This window comes from Amphibalanus amphitrite, unplaced genomic scaffold, assembly GCF_019059575.1.
Source record: "Amphibalanus amphitrite isolate SeventyFive unplaced genomic scaffold, NRLGWU_Aamphi_draft 000128F_arrow, whole genome shotgun sequence".
NCBI lineage: Eukaryota > Metazoa > Arthropoda > Thecostraca > Balanomorpha > Balanidae > Amphibalanus > Amphibalanus amphitrite.
The window spans coordinates 850,448-871,130 of record NW_024881623.1 but is presented as its reverse complement, the minus strand read 5'-3'; the positions used below and the strand labels follow the sequence as shown (position 1 = coordinate 871,130).

Sequence of the window (20,683 nt, the reverse complement as noted above, 5' to 3'; positions counted from 1 at the left end):
CCGCGCCGCGACGCGTCTGACAGCTCTCGGTGACCGGAATAGAGCCCCGGGGCGGCGCACGGCGCTGTCGATCGCTCCGCCGTCCGTCGTCACCGCGGGTGACACAGAGCGTGTAAAAATACCCACGGCGCCGGACCGCGGAGGGAAGGGAGGGGCGCCACCTCACCTCCGGGACGGACGGACAGACAGACGCCGCGGGCTATTGGCTAGGTCAGTGACGGAGGGACGGCCGCCACAGGAGTCGCCCCAGCAGCGCCGCGAGACCCTGCATTGGCAGAGAAAAGGTGAGGGGCAGATTAACAATTGTAGGAAAGATGACCGGTTATCTCGGTAGTATGAAATATGGAATGAAGTCATCTTCCAAATGACTTCGTAGGTAATATTAGGAATCATGTCACAAGTACTCGAGGAAGCATCCCAAATGCAGAGAGCATATCGCATTACATAGTTAATTATTTCAGCAGCACGGATAATTCAACACAACAGCATAAGGAGCTAAAGAGCCAATGCCGGATGCTCGTCAATAAGTATGCATGGACAATTTCAGCAATGCCCGTTCACTGATTAGGTGCTATCAACAGGAGATTATCTGAACAATCGTACCCGGGACTGGCGAGATATGCACTGCATTAGCCGAACGTACCGGCTGGCCAAATCCAAGGCCAAAAAACAGTGTGTGCTGCACGTTCCAAAGCCAGTCTTCGGCAGTCTTGCATCTCAAATTGACAGATTATCGACATGTGTAGATCCTTAGAATGCAATGCCGACTAGCGGCGTAGTTGAGACGTCGGATGAATGGCCCTGTGTCTGTGGCTGTGACCAACACACAACTGAGGCCCTGCGGGGATGCGTTGGTTTGTGGCGAATCCCGCGCCGCTGCGCTAGTCTGTGGCAACTGAAGATAGTAGGTGGTCCACCAGCCCCGGGTTCAGTTGCGTTTGTGGTTGTTGTGTTTACTCGGCACGTTCACCCGGCCACTCCGCGGTCCACCGTGATCGGTCTTCGATAAAAACGGCGTCTCCTCTGTCGGGTCCCGTCCCCGTCGGCGTGAAGTTATGGCCCGCGGCGGCGGATATCGGCTCCGGCGAGAGAGTGAGTCGTCTCGGGTCCCCGCACGTGCGGTGTCTCAACCGGCCGCGCACTTTGGCAACACGTGCATTTGCCGACCGATGGTCGTGAACTGCAGCTCAAGGCAGCATTGTTGGGTGCAGCCTGCACGCAGCATGAGGTCTTTCAGTGTGTCATCTGGGGCGATTTACCAAGAGAGTTTTATAAGTCAGTGGCAGCGCGAAGTAAGGGGCATGGAGAGAGCTGAGGTCTGAGCTCCGCATCGGAGCTAAAGGCGCGTCAATTGGCTACCCGAGCAGGATGTTATATATCTGACTTACCTCCGACAGATGACGTCAGACACACGTCAGAACAAAATTGGCACAGAGCCAGGGTTTATATGCCGGTTTACGCATCTAAAGAGACTCGAAATTGTTCTCCAAATATAAAAATTCACCTTCAATCTAAAAAATGGCCCGTCTACTTCAATGAATTTTCATAAAAACCATCATACCCTTTTTGGAAGACATCAGAAAATTTAAATAAACAACTGATATTGTCTAAGTAAAAGACCTATGTACGTAAGTGTACTTCGATGTTCAGGTGTCCATGTCTGATGTCTAAGCGTTATTTAAAACATTCATAATCATGAAGTTAAGCTTGCACATATTTATTATGGTCGGAAAGATACAAGTAAATTAACACTTCAGTGGGGACTATCAATGGAGCGTTGGTTCTTGTTATCGTTTTTTTTTATATCAGAAGGAGGAAATTTTAAATAAATAGGTACACTGCAACTTGAAAGCTAAATCGGTGACAGCCCACCCTCGACAACTGTTTAAACAGGTGTAGGTGGACTGCAAAGGTTGCCGCGCCTTACCTCGATTTTACGCATTTTCAGGGATCACAAATCGATGGTCCTGAGTCCTGACCCTGACATGGGCGTCGTATGAAGATACCGCACCCCTGCCGCTAGAGCACGGGTTTTCACTTTGTAGTACACGGGGTGTGTGCCAAATGGATGGCAAAGGCCACGTCATGGTGTCATTGTGCGCGTCATTAGTGATGGCAGGTGTCAGATTCTCCAGAAAGGGACTCAGTGTGACGTCACTGATGTCAATTAGTTCTGTTGATCCAGTGGTGTTCAAGGGACCAAAAGGACCATGGCAAGCGAGGGTCGATCTACTTTTCGTATTTCGAACGAAGTTGTACTGTTGGTGCAATTGGTTATGAAGGTGTCAAGAAGTCATCGCCATATTGCTGCAAATTTGAGCGTATGCCTCCCCTTTACGTATTGTACCAGCCAAAAGCGCCAGCTAGCGTCACTTCTCCCAACTGTATACAAATTAGTTAGTCTTTGAACAAGTGAAAATTACTTATTATTTTTAATCATCAGGTTCAAGGGCTCCCCAATTCTCAAATTTGTCTGGTCTTGATGACTCAAACTACCGTGTGTGGGCGCTCCTACCGAGGAGATTGGAACCCGCCACAACGGTCACACGTCTTTGGAACATTTTATGGACACTTCATATTTCGCATAACCGCAGCTTGTGATGGCCGGCCGAGAAACTGCGGATCTAGGAAGGTTGGCAGCAAGCGGGACACAAAAATCCTGGTTTTGATAGCCGATATTTTAGGACGCTGATCAGATACTGGTGATGACGTCAGCGCACCGTTAATTAGCTGGAAAAACGAATGATGAAAAGGAGACATTATAGAACAGTGTCGGTCGTTGAAGATGATGATTTCATGGACATTCATAGGTTAAATGAAGGCCAAACGTTTTTTTAAAAACATTGTCTTCTGGTGATGAGAGCATTGTAAATAAGCACCATAATCCATAGCATCATTTGAGGCATTGCTATCTTGGTGACTGGGTGAGTTATGGATATCATTAATCACAGAACATAGAATATTGGTTACCTTTAGTTTTCTATGCTTTAATATAACAACGTTTTCTGCAAACATTTCTTCTGATGCATGAGGTTTTATTGCAGCATATTTTTTTCTAAATGGAAGGAAAACATGCACCTCTTCGGTACGTGTTCTGCCAGATCGAAGGCACTGTTCTTGCAGCACAAAAAATACGATGTTAAAATAAGAAATCTAAATCTGGCTGTGGTACCTATTGCGGAAATGGGGGGGGGGGGGGGTAATCAGGAAAACTAAAAGACAAAGTGTGACTTATAGTTAGTCCGAAAGACACGGCGCACTCACTACCTATTTTGTGTGTCTGCTCCCATATCCCCAACTACAGAACATCTTCAGAATATATACTCATCGTTGAAAGCCTTTTATCCCGATTCATCACTCGGTGCCCGAGGCTTTGCTAGCGGAGCGTGGGCCGAGCTACTTTTCGTATTTCGAAGAAAGCTCAATGCTGCTGTACATACATTTTACATCTAACCACTAACCTTTTCTTTCAACTTTGTAGGAAACCCAGAAGCCTGCTCCGTACATCGCTAATCCTCAATTTCCGAAGCGCCGTACCCCATAGCAGCGACCGACGAACGGAAAATCCTTGAAGTGCCGAAGACCAGATACCATCCATCGTATTCCAGTCATCTTGTGCAGAAGATATGCTAAGCACTGTATAATGCCGACCGCTAAACGGACCTGGAGATGATTCGCTATTGTCCGAGATTTCAGGATGTCAAATCAAGGGCAGACTAAGATCAATGCTCAAGGACAGAGAAATACTGCGTTCAAGGCTAAAAGAGCGATGACTTCAAAATGTTGCCATTTACCACAGCAGCAGCTGAGTTTGGAGAGCAGGTGCACCATATGCGGTAATTAGAGATTATGGTGCAGTTAAAACTGGAATCCCGACGCATAGTGTCCCATTGGGAAAACACATAATTTGTTACGGAAAAAATGAACTATCCCAGTCACCGTACGTTTCGTTTTTCCGATTGGAAATAGTTAGATGCCTTTTAGTCGAAACGAACAGAATGAACATTGACACCAAAATGCATGGTGACGTTTTGCCGCGGAGATCATCTGACGCACCGATTCAGATTAATTTTGTCCCTGGATGACCAAATGATAATGTCGCAACAAAGGTTTAACCTGTACAACCTGAGCAAGGATATGCTCGCATTGCGATATCGCTCTACCAGCTGGATGAGTGCGGATTATTTCCTCACTCATTCTATACTTACAGTTAGGCGAATTAGCCGGTGTCGCTTTTTGCACCGCCAGTCACCTCTAGTGACGGTCTTCTCTGTCGCCGTCGGTCGGTTTAATGAGCTCCTGACTTCGGGATCAGCTCGCCGTCCCGTCTAGAGCGGCACCGAGGCGGATATACATAGGTGGACCTGCGGTTTGGTATGTAGGTGGGAAAGGTACGGCTAACCAGGCATCGTCAAAATGGCAATTAGTCTGCTTTGACTCGCCTGCGATGGTGATATTTATGCAATGAAGATGATAAGGCGGACTGGACGATAAAGATTTTCAGATAGCGTGGCGCATCACAAATTGGTTATACCGAATAATACGAATATAAAAGGCATGAATTGCATGCTACACACACACACAAACAATACCTACAATGGAATAGATTTGTCCGTTTCCTCTCGGCAACGCAACACAGGTGCCCTCGCTAGTTCTTGAGCAGTGAACGGTGAACAGAAATGACCCATTTATCTAAATTTGATTCAATTTTCTTGTTAAAAGGTCCCAGTTATTTTTGTATACGCTCACGCCTGTGACAATTGTGACCTCGTTCTCAAGAGTCCATCTCAGTGACTGACCCAGTGCAGTGGTGGAGCCTTAGGTGTCGATGTCGGCGTTACGACTAGTGTTGCGGCTACCCGCTGACAATTAACGAACAATCATCCCTGACACCTTAAGCCGCTAATACGGAGCCGTGTGCTGTAGCACGTCAATAGCTTGCATCGGCAGATTATCCTGAGCTGGCTGACGGAGGCCGGGCCGACGCACTGCTGGCCTTGGCGTGCGATCGGTGATGGGGCCGCGGCGTCGAACGACCCGCCCGTTCTGAGGCATCCCCCCAATACAGTACTCAACCTAATGCAGCAGGCCTCTCAAACACAATATTCACCTGACACAGCCCGATATAAGCCCTGATGTCAATGACACCCGAACATAATCTCTGCAGCACGCTCCTTCCTTTTCAACCTGAAATCACAGCCCGGTCCATTTACTTATAACATTAGTGCCCCGTTTGCATCAGTTTTCCATCCGAGTTGTTAGCCTGTTGTTCACCTTATAAGAGTCTTACACCCACACCAGTGTATCGTCCAAACTCCAAGACACTGATGACTGAACCCTCATATCCGTTATCACGCCCCCCCCCCCCCCACTTCTCTTTCACCTGGTGCATTCTGTACGTCCTATCTCCAAAACAAATATAAAATCATGGAAACACGGTAGACCTGAGGCCAGCAGCAAAACAATGTGATCAATTTAATTTTTACGATTAGGTATCAAACAATGTAATCCTTCAACAACATCAACCGGGATTATTACTGTTGTCGATGTTTTTCTTTTAATCCAAGCGAAGCTTCTTCCATGACATGTGGCTTGGCGGCGAGGACGTAAGAGGGGGACAATCCCTTACCGTTGATGCTTTCCAAGCATACCATAAGACGCATGGCTAAAACCTTAAGATATTTATGATCTTCATGGCTGATTAAAACTGGTATCTCTCATCAATATTGGAGAAGCACCTTGCAATGTTGTTTGGTCCCGGCGAACGTCGACAAACAAGACTTGAGGTCTTTAAACAAGCTGTAAATGAGCAGTATACATTCCCTCTCCATCGGTCTTCCCCGATATATAAGACCAGTCCAAAGCTTCCAAAAGTTGGATTCATTTCATAATCTCTCGCATTGACAGAAGATAGTCGCCAGCTTTCCTTTGAATCAAGCCGCGCTTATATTGAGACATGTGTGTATTTAAATACCTACATTAGACTGGTCAGCAGTTTTTGGTCCGGTATCCAATGGTCCGCGGTTCGGTCGATTGCTCTCGGTCCGGACGTTCATGTCCTGCCGCCCGTCCATTGGTTTGCGGTCCGACCCGTTGCTATGTCTGCGGTTCGGCTGGTCGCCAGGTTCGTGATCCGGTCGCCGCCGGTTCCCCTCTCTTTGGCGGGATTTCCGCCATTCTGAGGATGTTGTCGCCGGAATGCCCGGCTCTCCCGGCTCTGTTACAGCAAAACTGGACCTTTTCGTCAAGTCTGATACGATTTAACGCTATATACTCCTATTGCACAGCTCAGAAGACTGTGCCCGTATCAACTAGCTTAAAATATATGATTGCACATTGCACACGTCTCAAGCACAAGGTTCCAATCCTGAGTCATGTAATTAACTCTTATGGGTACTTCAGTCTGAGGAATGACATCCACTGGATAATCCCGAAATCCTCACTGTCTGATTGTCTCGCAGTCATTACACACTTCATGGTTACGGAGCGAGCGAAGCGAGCGTAGTCTTTCCTTAGATTAACAGAAATTTCTGAGTATGAGCGGCCGGCCGGCCGTGCGGACGCTTTTGCGAGGCTTATATCTCAGCAACCACTTGACCGATTTACACGCGGTAAATTTTGTAGGGTAGCTTCATTCCTTCTACCAAGTATTGGACTATTCCCGATGCATGTGGGTGACCCCTTATGCACGTGCCACGTGCAAAACGAAGAGGTGTCAGTTTTGTAATTGTTGCAATATCTCGGTAACTACTTGGCCGATTGCGCTGAAAGTTGGCATGTAGATAGGCACCCACTAGGCACTGCATATCCATGTGCCAGAGTTGGGGTGCTGCTGCACGTGCGCACGTGCAGGGGTCGTTTCCAGATCTCGAGAACGGCTGGACCGATGGCGCTCAAATTTGGTACACGATTAGGGACCAGTTAGTAGGGTGCCGTGCACAAGTCAGTTGGGACCCATTTTGCACGTGCGCACGTGCAGGGTGCCGCTTCCAGATCTCGAGAACGGCTGGGCCGATTGTGCTCAAATTTGGCACATCGCTAGAAACCGGTCAGTAGGGTGCCGTGCACAAGTCAGTTGGAGGTACCCCCTCGAAATTTCGCACGTGCAAGACTCACCCCCTCGCTCGCTCCGTTAGTCGCCCCAAAAGGCGTTATACTGGTAATAAGCATTTCTATGAACTGCTAATGTGACACATCCTACACTTAATGGGGCAGCCATCTGACAATATTACACTGCTGTCTTTTACAGGGTGTCTCAAAAGTTCGCTTACAGGTACCAGCCATGCTTTTTTGTCAATAATTCTGAATCAACATGAAATTAACGGTCGAAATTTTGCATGGGCATTGGTAACAACCTTCCTCAAGCAGCTTCATTGTTTTCAAGCGCATTCGACCCTTCATGAGCACACAAAAAGGGTTCACCTCTGACCATGGATCAGGCATGAAAATGGAGGTCGCATACTCGGGTCGGCTGAGAAACTCTCTGCTTCACGAGTAATGGGAATGGTTAGGTCGGAAATGACACATGGCAAAGTGTCGGCGAGGATGAGTACAACATGATGGTCATCTAATAAAAACGGTGGCTAAAATTTTTGAAGGACAAAACCATGCGAGACTAACAGCGCTTTGAACGACCCTTGTACCGCAGCAGACTCGTGCTCCGGAAAGCAGCTGAAAATGCAGTCCTAACTATTGAAAACTGACTAGAAGCTCACAGACAGAGGTTACCCAGTTTCAAAAATTGCAGGTCATCATAAAATAAAGACAAAATATCATTTAAAATTGTTTATAATATCTATAACGCTAAATTTTGAGGGAAAATAATGCGAAAATCGTCAATGCCGAGGACAAGTGACCCTCCAAAAGTGTCAATTAATGTAAAGTTTTATCTAACGAAGTTTCAAGAGGCAGATCTGGAGCAAATAGCTTTCTTTTACACACAAAATCCGGACAAAACCGCACGATGGACAGGTTTTGGCCGTTTACAAAGCAGAATCTCTCCTGAGGAAAACACTCCGGAACCCAGCAAAGGTCTTGGCATTGGGAATGACGAGCGTTCGGGATTTGCAAATTTTGCAAAATGTGTCTAAAAAACAGATAGCCGACACATTCTGCTACGATATGCTGCGAAAAATTTGCCCCTGGCACTTCCCATTTATTCAGGAATGGGGTTGTTTTGAAAAGGAAAATGGTGCTTGGGAGGTCGGCGCCAGTCATTCATGAAGGAGTTAGCGCCAGAGAAGACCTACAAAATACTCACGGATGGTGTCGATGCAAGCTATCGGCTTTCAGGGAGAAGCGGATGTTGCCGGGGAGCTCGTCAAACCTAAATCCGACGCAGAAACTGCGGGGGATTCCCCTACAAGAGCTTGAAAGCTGGTAACCTTTTATCAGCCTCCGGCAGCTGACGGAGTGACGAAAATCGGTATGGGCAAATATTTTTGGAGATACAGCAAAGGGTTTGGTTTTCAACCTTCCGAATCAGTTGTCAAAGCATGCATATTTGTTTAGTGTACACACGGACACCAAAACCTTAGATTTTTGGCCGGTTCTTATATGCTTTATTGACATGGGAAATGTGTAAGCGAACTTTTGAGACACCCTGTATATTTGCCGTTGCGACCACAACGTGCCACCAACACAAGCCGAAGACGCTATACGACCATAAACTAGTGCCAACGTCGACCTGTCTAGCACCGGTTTCACTTCTAGCACATCAACCTTTACCTTTACCATTCATTATAATCCCACTTTTCCTTATTTGATTATAAATATCCACTATCCTACGCTGACGGCTGGCAAGGTCATCACTGACCCTGAAATGTGCTTGACAGGATAATAAACTGTCTGGAGGATAATGGATATGACAAATATCGTTACCTACCTCCCAAAAAGTCCAGAGATTAAAACTCTTTTCGTTAGGTTTTCGTGGTGCGGCGCGGAATGCGCTGCGGTGGTGGCGGAGCGTAATTTATGGGTGGTCGGCCCGGCTCGGTAGCCGGACCTTGTCGGATTCATGACACCCGTGGATCCCGTCAGCGGGACAGGCGCACCTGGTGCCTGCCGTCGGCCGTCACCAGTCACCAGGCCCGTCACCAGTCACCAGGCCCGTCACCAGTCAACAGGATCATTACCAGTCACCAGACTCATTATCCGTCATCAGAGTCATTATACAAGTCATCAGAAGACTTCCCACCAGTCACCGTACTCATTACCCGTCATCAGACTCCTCACCAGTCAACAGACTCATTACCAGTCACCAGTCCTACCATAAGCCACCATCCCTGGCCATTACCTGTACCTTTCGGTCGTCACCAACCCTTCCCACCATCACCAGTCACCAATAAACCACCACCACCATCACCCCACGCGAAGGGGCGGAGAAAGGGCGGCCTGCAGCTCCAAACGCCCCACTGACGGTGACATTTCTGTATAAGTACCTCGGCACGTTAATGAGACGAATACCGGTCCCACCCTCCCACCAGATATGTATCCACTGAACCAGTACCGCCCCAGCTATAAATTGCTCGAGTGTGGCAGCGCCCCCCCCCCCCCCCCCCCCCACCTCCCCCGTCGGTCCAGTCCGGAGCGAGTCCATCTGCCGCCGTCGGCACCGCTGATCCCCCCCCCCAACCACCCCCCACCGAGCTGCTAGCTGACCTTGACAGTAGCCGCTCCTCTCCCAATGAAAGTTGCTCACTCCGGCTGACACGGCCGTGCAACTGGGATACTGAACTGACCGCCGGCCTACCGGCCCGGGGCGGCCGCCGTGTGATATATGCCGTCTGAGGAACTGTTATAAGCCAGTCATAAAATATCGCCGAATAGAAAATATGAAATGGTAAGACCTACTCAATCTTACGAATTATTTTGATGGATAAAGTGAACGGATACTGTTGATATCAAGACTTCACCATATCGGAACGGAACTTTATTGGAACTGATCCTTTACCTATAAAAGCTTACCAAGATTTATGCTGATAATAGAAAAGAAAACAACAATCTAAAAAGACGCAATCCTAGCGCGCAAATATCAGTTAAAACTAGCAGAATACACAGTGTAAAGGGCCTTGAAGTCCAAACGCTGTGACTGTGTTTTTTTTTATACGGTTGTAAAATGTAGCGTTTCCTTTTTGACCACTCCAAACAAAAACCGATAAACACTTATCCAGCACTATGCGACGGTGAGAGAATATTATGCGTGACATTAATTCAGGTACGCGAGTATGGCTCATTGTTCCTGTTAAATCAGAGTAATGGACACCATGGAATAATTATACTAATTATTATATAATTAATACCCGGGTATTACAAATTCCTTTCCGACACAATCGTTCTGTTTGTCCCTCTGCCTGCCTGGATGACGCCACTTTCTCCCTCCCCTTCTCTCGCTCTCCATCTGCCTCTGTCTGTCTCTCTGGCTCTCTCTCTCTCTCTCTCTCTCTCTCTCTCTGTCCTCTGTCTCTCTCCTCTCTCTCTCCCTCCATCTCCCTCTTACTCTCTCTCTCCTCCCCTCTCCCTCCCTCTCTTCCCCTCTCTCTCTCTCTCTCTCTCTCTCTCTCTCTCTCTCTCTCTCTCTCTCTCTCTCTCTCTCTCTCTCTCTCCGTCCGTCCATTCTAGATCAACGGCAGGTCAGCTTGGACACTTGGGCAGCCAAACCCTGTCTTGCCTGACGTGCGCTGTTGGGACCGATAGGTACGATTTACGAATCGATCAATACAATGACAAATGGTTTGCAATGATGATAGTACACCGGTCATCAAATGGATTCAGTTGAGTATGCCGAGTGGGAGATTTTCGGCGTGTCATTCAGTTCAGCATATAGTGGAGCTCAGGTGATACAGATGTGCCAAGCAACTCAATGAGGTGATAGGTATACATTGCTCTGCTTTGCTTATCGATCACTGGGAGCTCCCGGATATACAGATGTTTAAAGGGACCCTCCCACCTTAACATTAGATTTGAGTTGAGATAGCCAAAATGGGGTCCCTGGCTCACAATTACCGGTTTCGGCACTCACAACATCGAGAAATGCCTTAAATCGGAAATATTGAATTTCAAAATTGCAGCATTTTGATTCAGAGGGGCTAATGCTTAGGAATACCCCTCTGAATGTGTGACGTCAGCGCAAATATCTAACGATTTTTAAATGTTTGACTAAAACGTTTTGTAGCACGCGGTGGTATATGCTATTTGCGCGCAACATCTGCCGCAAACGCCGCACTTCTAAAATAAAGTCGCTAGAAACAGCGGAGATCCCAAAAAAAGTAAACAAAAGTAAAAGTCAAATATCTTGAAAACCGGTGAATATTTTTCGGTGAAATTTGGTAGATATTCGTTTTCGCTCTTTCTGAACCGAGCGACATCACCTTCATGCCAATTCATAAACTTTTTTGAATGTGGGAGGGTCCCTTTAACAATGATCATCGTTTCGCCAATGGTATTGATTTGGAAGCTTAAGTAGCTATATCCACTGCTAAAACTACCTTGATACATCTATCAAGATACAAGCATTTTTCTTGATTGTCATACAATAATGCGTTAATATTTAATCCACGTGCGTCGTGCATGGTAACTAGGTATGTTTGTAAAGAGCGCACTGTGCTTAAATGACTGTTGGCCACTGTTTCATCAAAGTCTATATAGCTAAGGTTTAAGGGTTAGCCGTTCAAAGTCGAGCTATCTTCATCAAACGTAGCCGTTTTCGCAGCTTCACAGCGATCACTGACCTTTATTGCTAAAAGCCAAAGTACTGATGTCTATAGTTTAATGTGAGCATTTTTTAAGTAACAGGTTTGTAAATGAGTTTACTTTTAAAATTGATTATCGTTACCTCTTTATAGCTTTTGGAGCGATCGTCCTCTGAAGAAGAAGAAAAAAATGTTTCGATAAAAGGACACAATAATTCTAATTTTATTGCAAAAGTGACTTCCAAGTAGGTACATTTTTTTTAGCTATTTAAGGCTAACCAATAAGACCGACAAAAATACCTATACGCCCCTGCATGAGAGATGCATCAACTGCTCAAACGCTGTCTATATCAGTGAGCTCGTACAAAACCAGCGTCTTGAAATTGAATATCTTACGATGCATCCACTATTTATCTATGTTTATTTTAAGTATCGGCCACAAATATTGGCTGTTAGCCATTGTTGGCTATTTGTAAGGGATTTGTTGTACTTATGCACTGAAACGTATGCCGTTTTCGACTGAATTAAGCAGCATTTGATTACGGAATGCTGTAATTTTATTTTCATTTCTTAGTTTTGCTGTTTTTCATCATGTTCTACCGGTTTTCATGATGCATCTAAAGGACGCATCCACTGCTCAGACGCTGGCTCTAAATCAGTCTGGCAAGGTTGCTGGTGTATTCCAGACGTCCTTCTCATGAATAGATACTGGTCGGCGCGGCCCGCAAATCTCAGCGGCCACCTCCATTGCAGACGGACAGGCGGGACACGTGTCCACATATGTCTCGCGGACTGACCCAAGGTCGCAGGAAGCTGAGGCTGCCCCCTCAGGGTCACCGCACGTGACCGACGCTGTGGTGAAGGGCCCCGAAACTCACGAAACTCACCCAAAGGCGGTTACCGATACAGCACATCGCATCAGTTTGGTTCGCACCTGCCAGACCAGTCAGAGCTTTGCTAGTCATTTGATGAAGCACAGGGTGCAGAAACAATGTGTTTGTGCGTCTTTTAGCGTACACCAGCGTCCAGCATGTATAAAACCGTCTACTATGTAGTAATGAGCTGAATCTGTACCTACCTAGGCAAATATTTTGGAGCTGGGTAAATCAGCTTATGATCATTACTGTTTAATACAGTGGCTATCTGTTGACGACCACAACACCGTGCCGCGTGCGGCTGTTTGAATTCCTCTACGCCAAAATTAGTAGCTACATGCCAATCTACGTCAAGCTGGAATTCTTCAGTTATGAAGACATTTTAGAGGTGATTTGATTTAATATACAAATCAAATAGAAAATTATTCTAGCTGGAGGCATAACCTACCCATCTAAATTCTTCGGTGACATTTCCATGTAGACAAATTGTGTTCACTATGCATGGATAATATCTAAAAGGCTTCTTTGGATTGGCATGCAATCGTGCACTGTTCAAACTTCTCTTGCCAACTTTGCTTTCGCTTGCCAAATATTCGGGACATATAAGAGGTGATCATCAACGACAGCTCATGGTTGATGTAGGAACTTAGGTATTCGGGCTGCTGCTAAAGGGTGCGGACAGAATCTGCATACAAAATAGGTAAACGATACCTATACCTATACGTCTGCTTTTGAAATTCCAAAACCAGCGTTAGAAATAATTCAATACCTAAATCAATTTTGAATGCTGTGCTTTAAGCTGCCTCGCTTCATTATCCCAGTCCAAATAAGTCTCTTTGTCAGTTTTGATTTAGGACGAAGATTGCAAATCTAACTGAGAAAATACGTGTCAGGATCACATTTTACCAGCAAAGTAAGTCTTATTTTAGTGTCACATCCTGAACCACATCCTTATTCTTAACTTTTAAAGTGCATATTTTCAACATTGTTTGAAGTTTAGGGTTAATATATATTTCATTTTTCAGGAAATCGATTCTATAGAATTTCATATTGTGTTAAAAATGCTCAGCTCAGTTGGAAATTGGAATTTGTGAAAGGCGCTTTTTTAATACGTGCGTACAAATTCGTAGAAAGGACAAGGCTACACCATAAAACCTTACCGTTTTATTAGGATAATGACAAATTATTCAATTGACAAAAATTGAAAACTGAAAAGCCTTAGAGCGGCTAGCTAAGACAGATCGTGTATCCATGCTTTAAGCTGCCTCGCTAAACCATAGATTCTGAAGAGCTGTCAAAGTCTCCGCAAAGAATAACTGCCTCAACCAAACGGAACACTGGCCAATTTCTGAAGAAACCTTCAGATGGCATTTTTCGACGGAATCTGTTAATCTGCGGCCGAGTCGAACGGTTCGTACCAGGCTGCGGACCGGATCGGCTCCCCTCCTCCCTATCTGATGGACGCGCTGCCCGGGCCCGATTGACTTGAGCGATGAGCTGACGTCACCACCCGTGCGCGCTGCCGTTGTCATGGCAACCGGTGGCTGCGTGCCGGTCTGCGGAGGCGCGGCCGCGGGCCGCGGAGGGGGGCGGTCATGGGCGGGGCTGCGGGAGTCTGCAGGGATCATCTCCCTCCCTCCGGGGGCCGGTCGCCGGTCTGTGCAGCGGCGGATTGTCGTCCTTGGCGTCTCGGCGCTTCGTACAGGGACCGGGCGGCGGCGGCACCGCTCCGAGACGGCGGCATCGGGAACGACAGACGACAGGGGCCCCTGGGAGCCACTCCTGTCGGGAGCGACAGCGGCAGGGGTCCGACAGGGGTGCGTCAGGGGTCCGGCAGGGTCTGACAGGGGTCTGTCCGACGGGAGCCTGAAGCAGGCAGGGGTCTGGCAAGGGGACCGGGGACGACAGGGCATCTTAAACTATAAGGACAAAAATCGCAGCTGCAGTATTTGCAAACAATGTAACCTATAGTTTTCAGGAGTATACCGACGTCAACACAGCGACAGAGGCCAACGCTCGAAACCGTCGGGTCTCTGACACTGACATAACGTCACAGATAAAGCCGTAGATTAAGGAGCAAACAGCCCGATGTGATAGACAGTGGGCCGAATACAAATCAGTCAATCGCTAGACGCAAACACCTGTGTGGACAATGGGAAGACAGGACGGTGATGCTGAACACAGGTATAACAAACCGCCGGACATTTACGGCAAACAATGTGGTGGAGAGACCGTGCTAATGCTGACTTCGAGCTAGGCGGAGAGCCACCTGGATAAAGACAAAAGAAACCGGAAGCGGTTTGGCATGGCACTGACCTAACACTACCTTACACCGTCACAGATGGCTTTTGGTTTTGACCTGACCAATGGCCATCTCACGCGAGGTACATCAGCAGTCGCTGGCGTACAGCTACAACAAAAGGACTGAGGACTACAAGCGAGCTACTCGCATAAAACAAAAACGACAGGCACTTGCACTGGCGAAACATCGTGCCGCCAAAACAAATTCGCTGTCATGTAGGCACACGCACAGCTTACGTAATTAGGGGAAGCGGGGGTAGCACCGCCATGTGGGAAACACCGCCATCCTCTCTATCGGCAAAACTCTGAATTGTAAATGGAAACACCCGCCATTTCGGTGTCCGAACGGAAACGGGACGCCGCGTGAGGTAGGTTTCGCTAAGATTTATTTGATTTTGAGATCGCAATTGCCCATTTTGTGAATTTCAAACCATCGTTGTAAATTGTAATCATTTGGCATGTTTGAGCAGCAAGTAAGTGGTCATTTCAAGTCAAAATGCCTTGATTTTTACGTTAAATTTGAGGGCATGAAGTGCTCTTTGTTGAGAAAGGAATTACAGAAGAATCGCATCCCGGCTTGTTTTGCTGTCGGGGCGTTGTCGGTCCATGACTGTGAGTGGGATAACACCGCCATACTCGGCGGTGCTACCCCAAGGGGTGGCAAAATGGATAAAGCCGCAATGATGATTCACTCAGCTCGGAGAAGAGCTTTAGTTAGGCCGCAAACGTCGTCTGTTTTTTAACCTCACGTTTGACTTCACTGGATGTTTCGAAATAAACGTGAATTTGTCATGCTTTGTATGCATATTGTCCGCAACAAACAGTCTGATCTGTGACAAACTAACAACCAACTCTTGTGTGTCTTATGAGTTTGAGTTACTATTTCAGACAGCAGTAACGCTTCCAAGGGTGGCTGTCACCGTAAGGCCGATCTGTGGATAACATCGCCATCAGTGGCGGTGCTACCCGCACATTTTTTGGTGGACGAAAAATGCAGGACTTGTTTTTGACGTCTGTAAAGTAGCGAAATTTTATAATGGAGCGCTGGAAACTATGCCAACATGTAGGAAAACATTCCTACTTTCACATGAATGCAAAAGAGCTTCGTTTTTACTACGCATATCAGCTCGGTGAGCAGAAATGCTTAAGGTGGCGGTGCTCCCCCCGCTTCCCCTATCAGCAGAGGCTGTGCAACAAGCGACTGAACAAACACAACCTCGCTGAAACATCGGAAGCTTACCTACGCGGTAGTATGCAGCGACACGGGCGCTGCATCGCTGACGGAAATGGAATCGATGCGTTTGTCTGCGTATATGCAATTATGAAACATTATTTATCCCACCTTGCATGTAAGTATTGGTGCCCGCAAGCATACGTTTCTATTTTACCTACATATACATCCAAAGGGAGTCTGTAGTCTTAGGAAAAGGGAAATCAGTTGTTGGGGGCGAAATCTTTTGCAAGCAGTTTTGTGTTGGTTTGCTGGCTGTTTCAGAAGACAACTGGCGTGTGTCGTGTGGTTAGCAAACACGAGCGCCGTCTTTCAAAAGGTGGAGAAAGTAGTGTCGCTGTTTTGTGCTTGCCGCTGGTTACAGCGGCTTATAAATGGTGCAACTCCGAACTGAGAAGATAAACGCCTGACGCCCGAATTAAAAAGCCCGTAACATACCCATCCACCGGCCGAACGGCTGACAGAATGTGCTCGGAACCGCGGCGGATTAAAGATATCCCCGCCGCCTGCCCTCATTCTGGGCACGGTGTCGCCCACTGCAGTTTTGGCAGTGACCAGGTGCTCATTGAGCGGTGGCAGGGCGCCACCAGGGACGACCGGCGCCCGCGCACAGTGCGTGTGAGGCATCCCGGATCGAAGCCGGACTCACGCAACAGGCCGCTAAACCCACGCATTCGTCCAGTGCCTGGTGCGGCGAGGCCATATGGTTCCGGCTCTCGGTAGTGAGATGGGATCCCTGTCTAATCGAGGGCGGATGAGGCGGCTGAGCAGTGACCAGGCGTTTCAGCTTCTGTCTAACTGAACAGTGAACGGCCTAGGTCATTGATCTGCTTCATAAAAGTATTCAACGTCAACGTCATATATGTACCTAACATTAGCGGTGTGGGGAAATGTATTTACTCCACACGATCGTACCTACGAGCCATGACATTCCTTCTTTTATGACTCTTCACAAAAGCAGGATTCTCACAACTGTCCGGCCTTTCCGACTTCTCTATGTCCCCATTTGCATTATCGCATCGGTGCGACGGGAATATGGTAATGCGTGGATGTCATTGTCTGGATGTCTGACATCATTGAAAGCCATGCATTGATACTTCTGGTTCAGCGGATTTAACTATCTCATGGACGTTAAGCACTGAATATCCGTACCCAAATCCAAAGCATATAATCCGGGTGATGCGCTGACTGGTATTTGTATTGTTGCAGAGACCACGCCGAAGATCAGCCCCGAAGATGTCTTCCTACCGTCGGCCGAGGCACCACACCTACGACTACAACTACAAGGTGGGCGAGAGCAGCTACCGCGACATGCTCGATTACCTGGACAAGAAGGAAGGCCGCCGCGCGCCCAGTCCTCCTCCCGGAAAGAAAACGTTTGCGGAGCGCTTCGCCGAGCGTCCCTTCTACGGCGAGCCGCGCCCGCTCAAACTGCACCAGAGCGATCTCCTGGCTCCCGAGCGCCGTATCTCGGAGCGTCCCTCCTCTGAGCGGCGAGCCACAGAGCGTCCCTCCGCAGACCGATGGGCCAGCGACGCTGCCGACAGGACAGCCGGGCTGTCTCCGCGGCCGGAGCGACGGCGCGTGCTCGACGACATGCCGCTGCTCTCAGAGCGCACCAGCAAACCGGCTGCTAACGAAGAGGCCCTGGAGATGGATCCCGAGGAGCTGATCGCCTCGATCCGCCGCGGCCGCGCCAAGCGAATGGAACTGCTCAGTTCTCTGGAGGCCGAGTCGGCAGCGGAGGGCGCGGAGGAGAGCAGCGCGGCCCGTCGTCGGAGGGCGCCGCGGCTGGACTCCGAGGAGCCCGAGGAGCCCCTCTCCAGCCGGCTGCGGAGCCTGGCGCTCACAGACGACAAAGAGCAGGAGGGCACCGTGGCCTCGCGCGCCGCCGCATCCAGCAGCTCGTCCTACTCGCTATCCACCAAGCGCAGCGTCTCGTCCAAGATGCAGAGCTCATCCAGCAAAACCACACGCTCAGTGCATTACGATTAGGAGTTTGTTCTAACGCCGCACACCCTGAGTCCAGACAGGACAGGAGCGCGGCAAGGGGAGGGACTGGGGACCGTAAATTAGGCTGACAAAGAAGTCACTTAAAGGTCAAGGAAAGCAGCACACAGGGAACGAAATGCATTGGTGTGAGATAGTCTTTTCAGAGAGATCTTGTATGTATGTGCAAATGTAGAACCTAGACAATGTGAGCATTGTGAAAACTTTTCAAGAAAAATAATGATGGGATTTGGGAACATATGAGATGATAAGGGCATCATAGGCTAAGTAAAGATGCAATGCAAAGTGATAGATGTTTCTGTGCTGTTTTATATAAGCATAATATAATAGTTTACAGTTATAAAACAGTCACCTTTCGTTGAAATGCATGGAACGGTGATAGACCGTTCTTTACTGAGTTGAAATAGCCATTTGTTTGTTATACATACTTGAAATAAATGGGTGAATTTAATTTCTTCGTTAACTTTGTAACTTGGAATAGTTTATTTAAAAGTATTTTGGGTGCTGTTTGCTTCATTGCATTTGATATCGCACAAAACATTTGTTACGTGCGGCGATAAGAGCCTATCATTAAACACCTTAACCCGCGCCCCGTTGGGCTCTGCCGAGCAACGCGCCCGGTTGGGGGGGGGGGCATTTTGGCCCCCCCCCCCTAAGATCTCGAGAACCACGCAACATAGCGACAAGCGGTAAACGGCGTTGGATAGCTCCAACGGGGAACTACCTTGTGACCCAATTTTATTGACCTAGGTCAAACCGATGACGTCACAGGTCAGGTCAAAGGTCCAATTTTCACCGTTTACAGGCACTTCAAGAAATGCGTTGTAAAATCGAGTAAAATGCATTTCATTGAAAATCATCGATGGGGAAATGTACTTCAAACACATATTTTGCTATTTGAGGTCACTGATACCAGGTCAGGTCACAGAGGTCAGGTCACGGGGGGGTCACAATATGAAAGTGTCGTGTGATACATGTTTTATGGTCCATTTTACATGACAAATGCGATTATATGGGTCAGGCAGCCTTTGGGGCCAGCTTAGATCACGTTTTGGTCAAGGTCAGGTCAAGGTCAGGTCAAGGTCAGGTCAAATTAGGTCAAATTTCAAAGTTAATATTTTTGCATAAAATGGGTATGGAATCGATGCAGCTCGTCACGGGGAGTTCAATGGTGGTCTTTGTTTTGCCGTACGAGGTCTAGAATTGCTAAAAATTGAGTTCAAAAATTTGACGTCATCATTTTTGAACAGTTTTTTTCGCTATAACTTGGCCAAAAAACGAGATATCGATCTGAAATTTGGTATGTATATAGAAGAGCGCTGGGACTATCACATATATTCCGGTTTTTTCGAAATTCGGAAAATTTTTGGATTTTTTCAAAGTTTTTCTAAAAAAATCAATTTTTTGATTGTTTTAGGTCAAAAACCAAAAATTTTGAAAATCCGAGATAGCAGTTTTGTAGCGCCGCCTTTTGTCTACTAGACCATATAGAGAACTTTGAAATTGCTTGATAACTGTAGATTTGGTGAGCGTTTCAAGATTGCATGTTTTTTGCTCATTTTTGCTCGAACATGACCTCAGTTTGACCTCAATAACTCCTGACCTAAGGTGACTTAAGACTTGAAATTTGGTGTGAAGGTGTCAAATTGATGCCCGGGAAGGTACTGAAAATTTGGCGGCGCTGCGCGCCGCCGTTTTCTTGCTATTCAGGAAAAACCACAGGGGGGGCCAAAATGGCCCCCCCCCAACGGGGCGAGGGTTAAGGCACGCAGCATTTTACAGTTCATCATAGCCGGCAGTATGTCCAGCATCTAAATATTCTAAAAAGATTTGTACTTACGTGGTGAGGACACGCTGAAATTTGAAAGGAGTAAGCCCACTCATTTCCATATAATCCTTAACTCTATACGAATCGCTGACAATTTTGACCTTCAGCTTGTCCCCGGCACAGTATAACCGTGGACAGGTTGTGCAACACGCCCGGTTAGATTACCGAGGAGCGACAGCTGCCCGGGCTGGCAGCGTCAGGCTCGCTGGACCAGCGAGATTATCTGACTGGCGGCATTGGTCTGTCGGCGGTCAGCCCGGCCAGGCCCATATACAGAGTCCACCGGCAAGGTCGATATGACATGTCACATGTGTAATACCTGCTTACCAGCGCTGTGCTCAGGAGGCGACCGACGGTGATGATGGCTGAGCGTTGTAAAATGATTCATTACACTTGTTTGGAATGACAATCGATCCATTGTTTTATTAGTGAGCCTTTCGATGCGACGTATATTGGTATCTGATTTTAAAGTCAGTTGGAACAAAATGAGTATTATGCCGATTGGATGTTGTCACTTCATTTGACAGACTGCGTCCCTCCAAAGTGGATTAGGCATGGGCCACACATGAACAGTCAACAACGAAAAAATGATGTCCCTTTCATAACTTAGCGGGATGCACACCTTGCTTAGACACCTTGCACCGGTGCACCCTCTATTCCTGAGGCTACCTGCAAAATCCAACAAAGGACGGCGATCGCAGGTGGGCGCCAGAGTTCAGTCGATCCCTGTCTTACGGTAACCAATAGG

The 20,683-nt window shown here is 47.6% G+C and overlaps 1 protein-coding gene across 1 annotated transcript; it reads left to right on the top strand.

The window, feature by feature from the left end:
• Positions 1–35: 35 nt before the first annotated feature.
• LOC122381841 lies at positions 36–20,346 on the top strand. Its single transcript, XM_043366543.1, has 2 exons — positions 36–284; positions 17,307–20,346. Exon 2 carries the CDS (start codon positions 17,334–17,336, stop codon positions 18,090–18,092), a length of 759 nt encoding a protein of 252 aa, XP_043222478.1. The 5' UTR covers positions 36–284; positions 17,307–17,333; the 3' UTR covers positions 18,093–20,346.
• Positions 20,347–20,683: the final 337 nt, after the last annotated feature.

Excerpts from the sequence above, each read along its gene's own strand:
- LOC122381841 (XM_043366543.1), top strand. The coding sequence starts at position 17,334 with ATGTCTTCCTACCGTCGGCCGAGGCACCACACCTACGACTACAACTAC.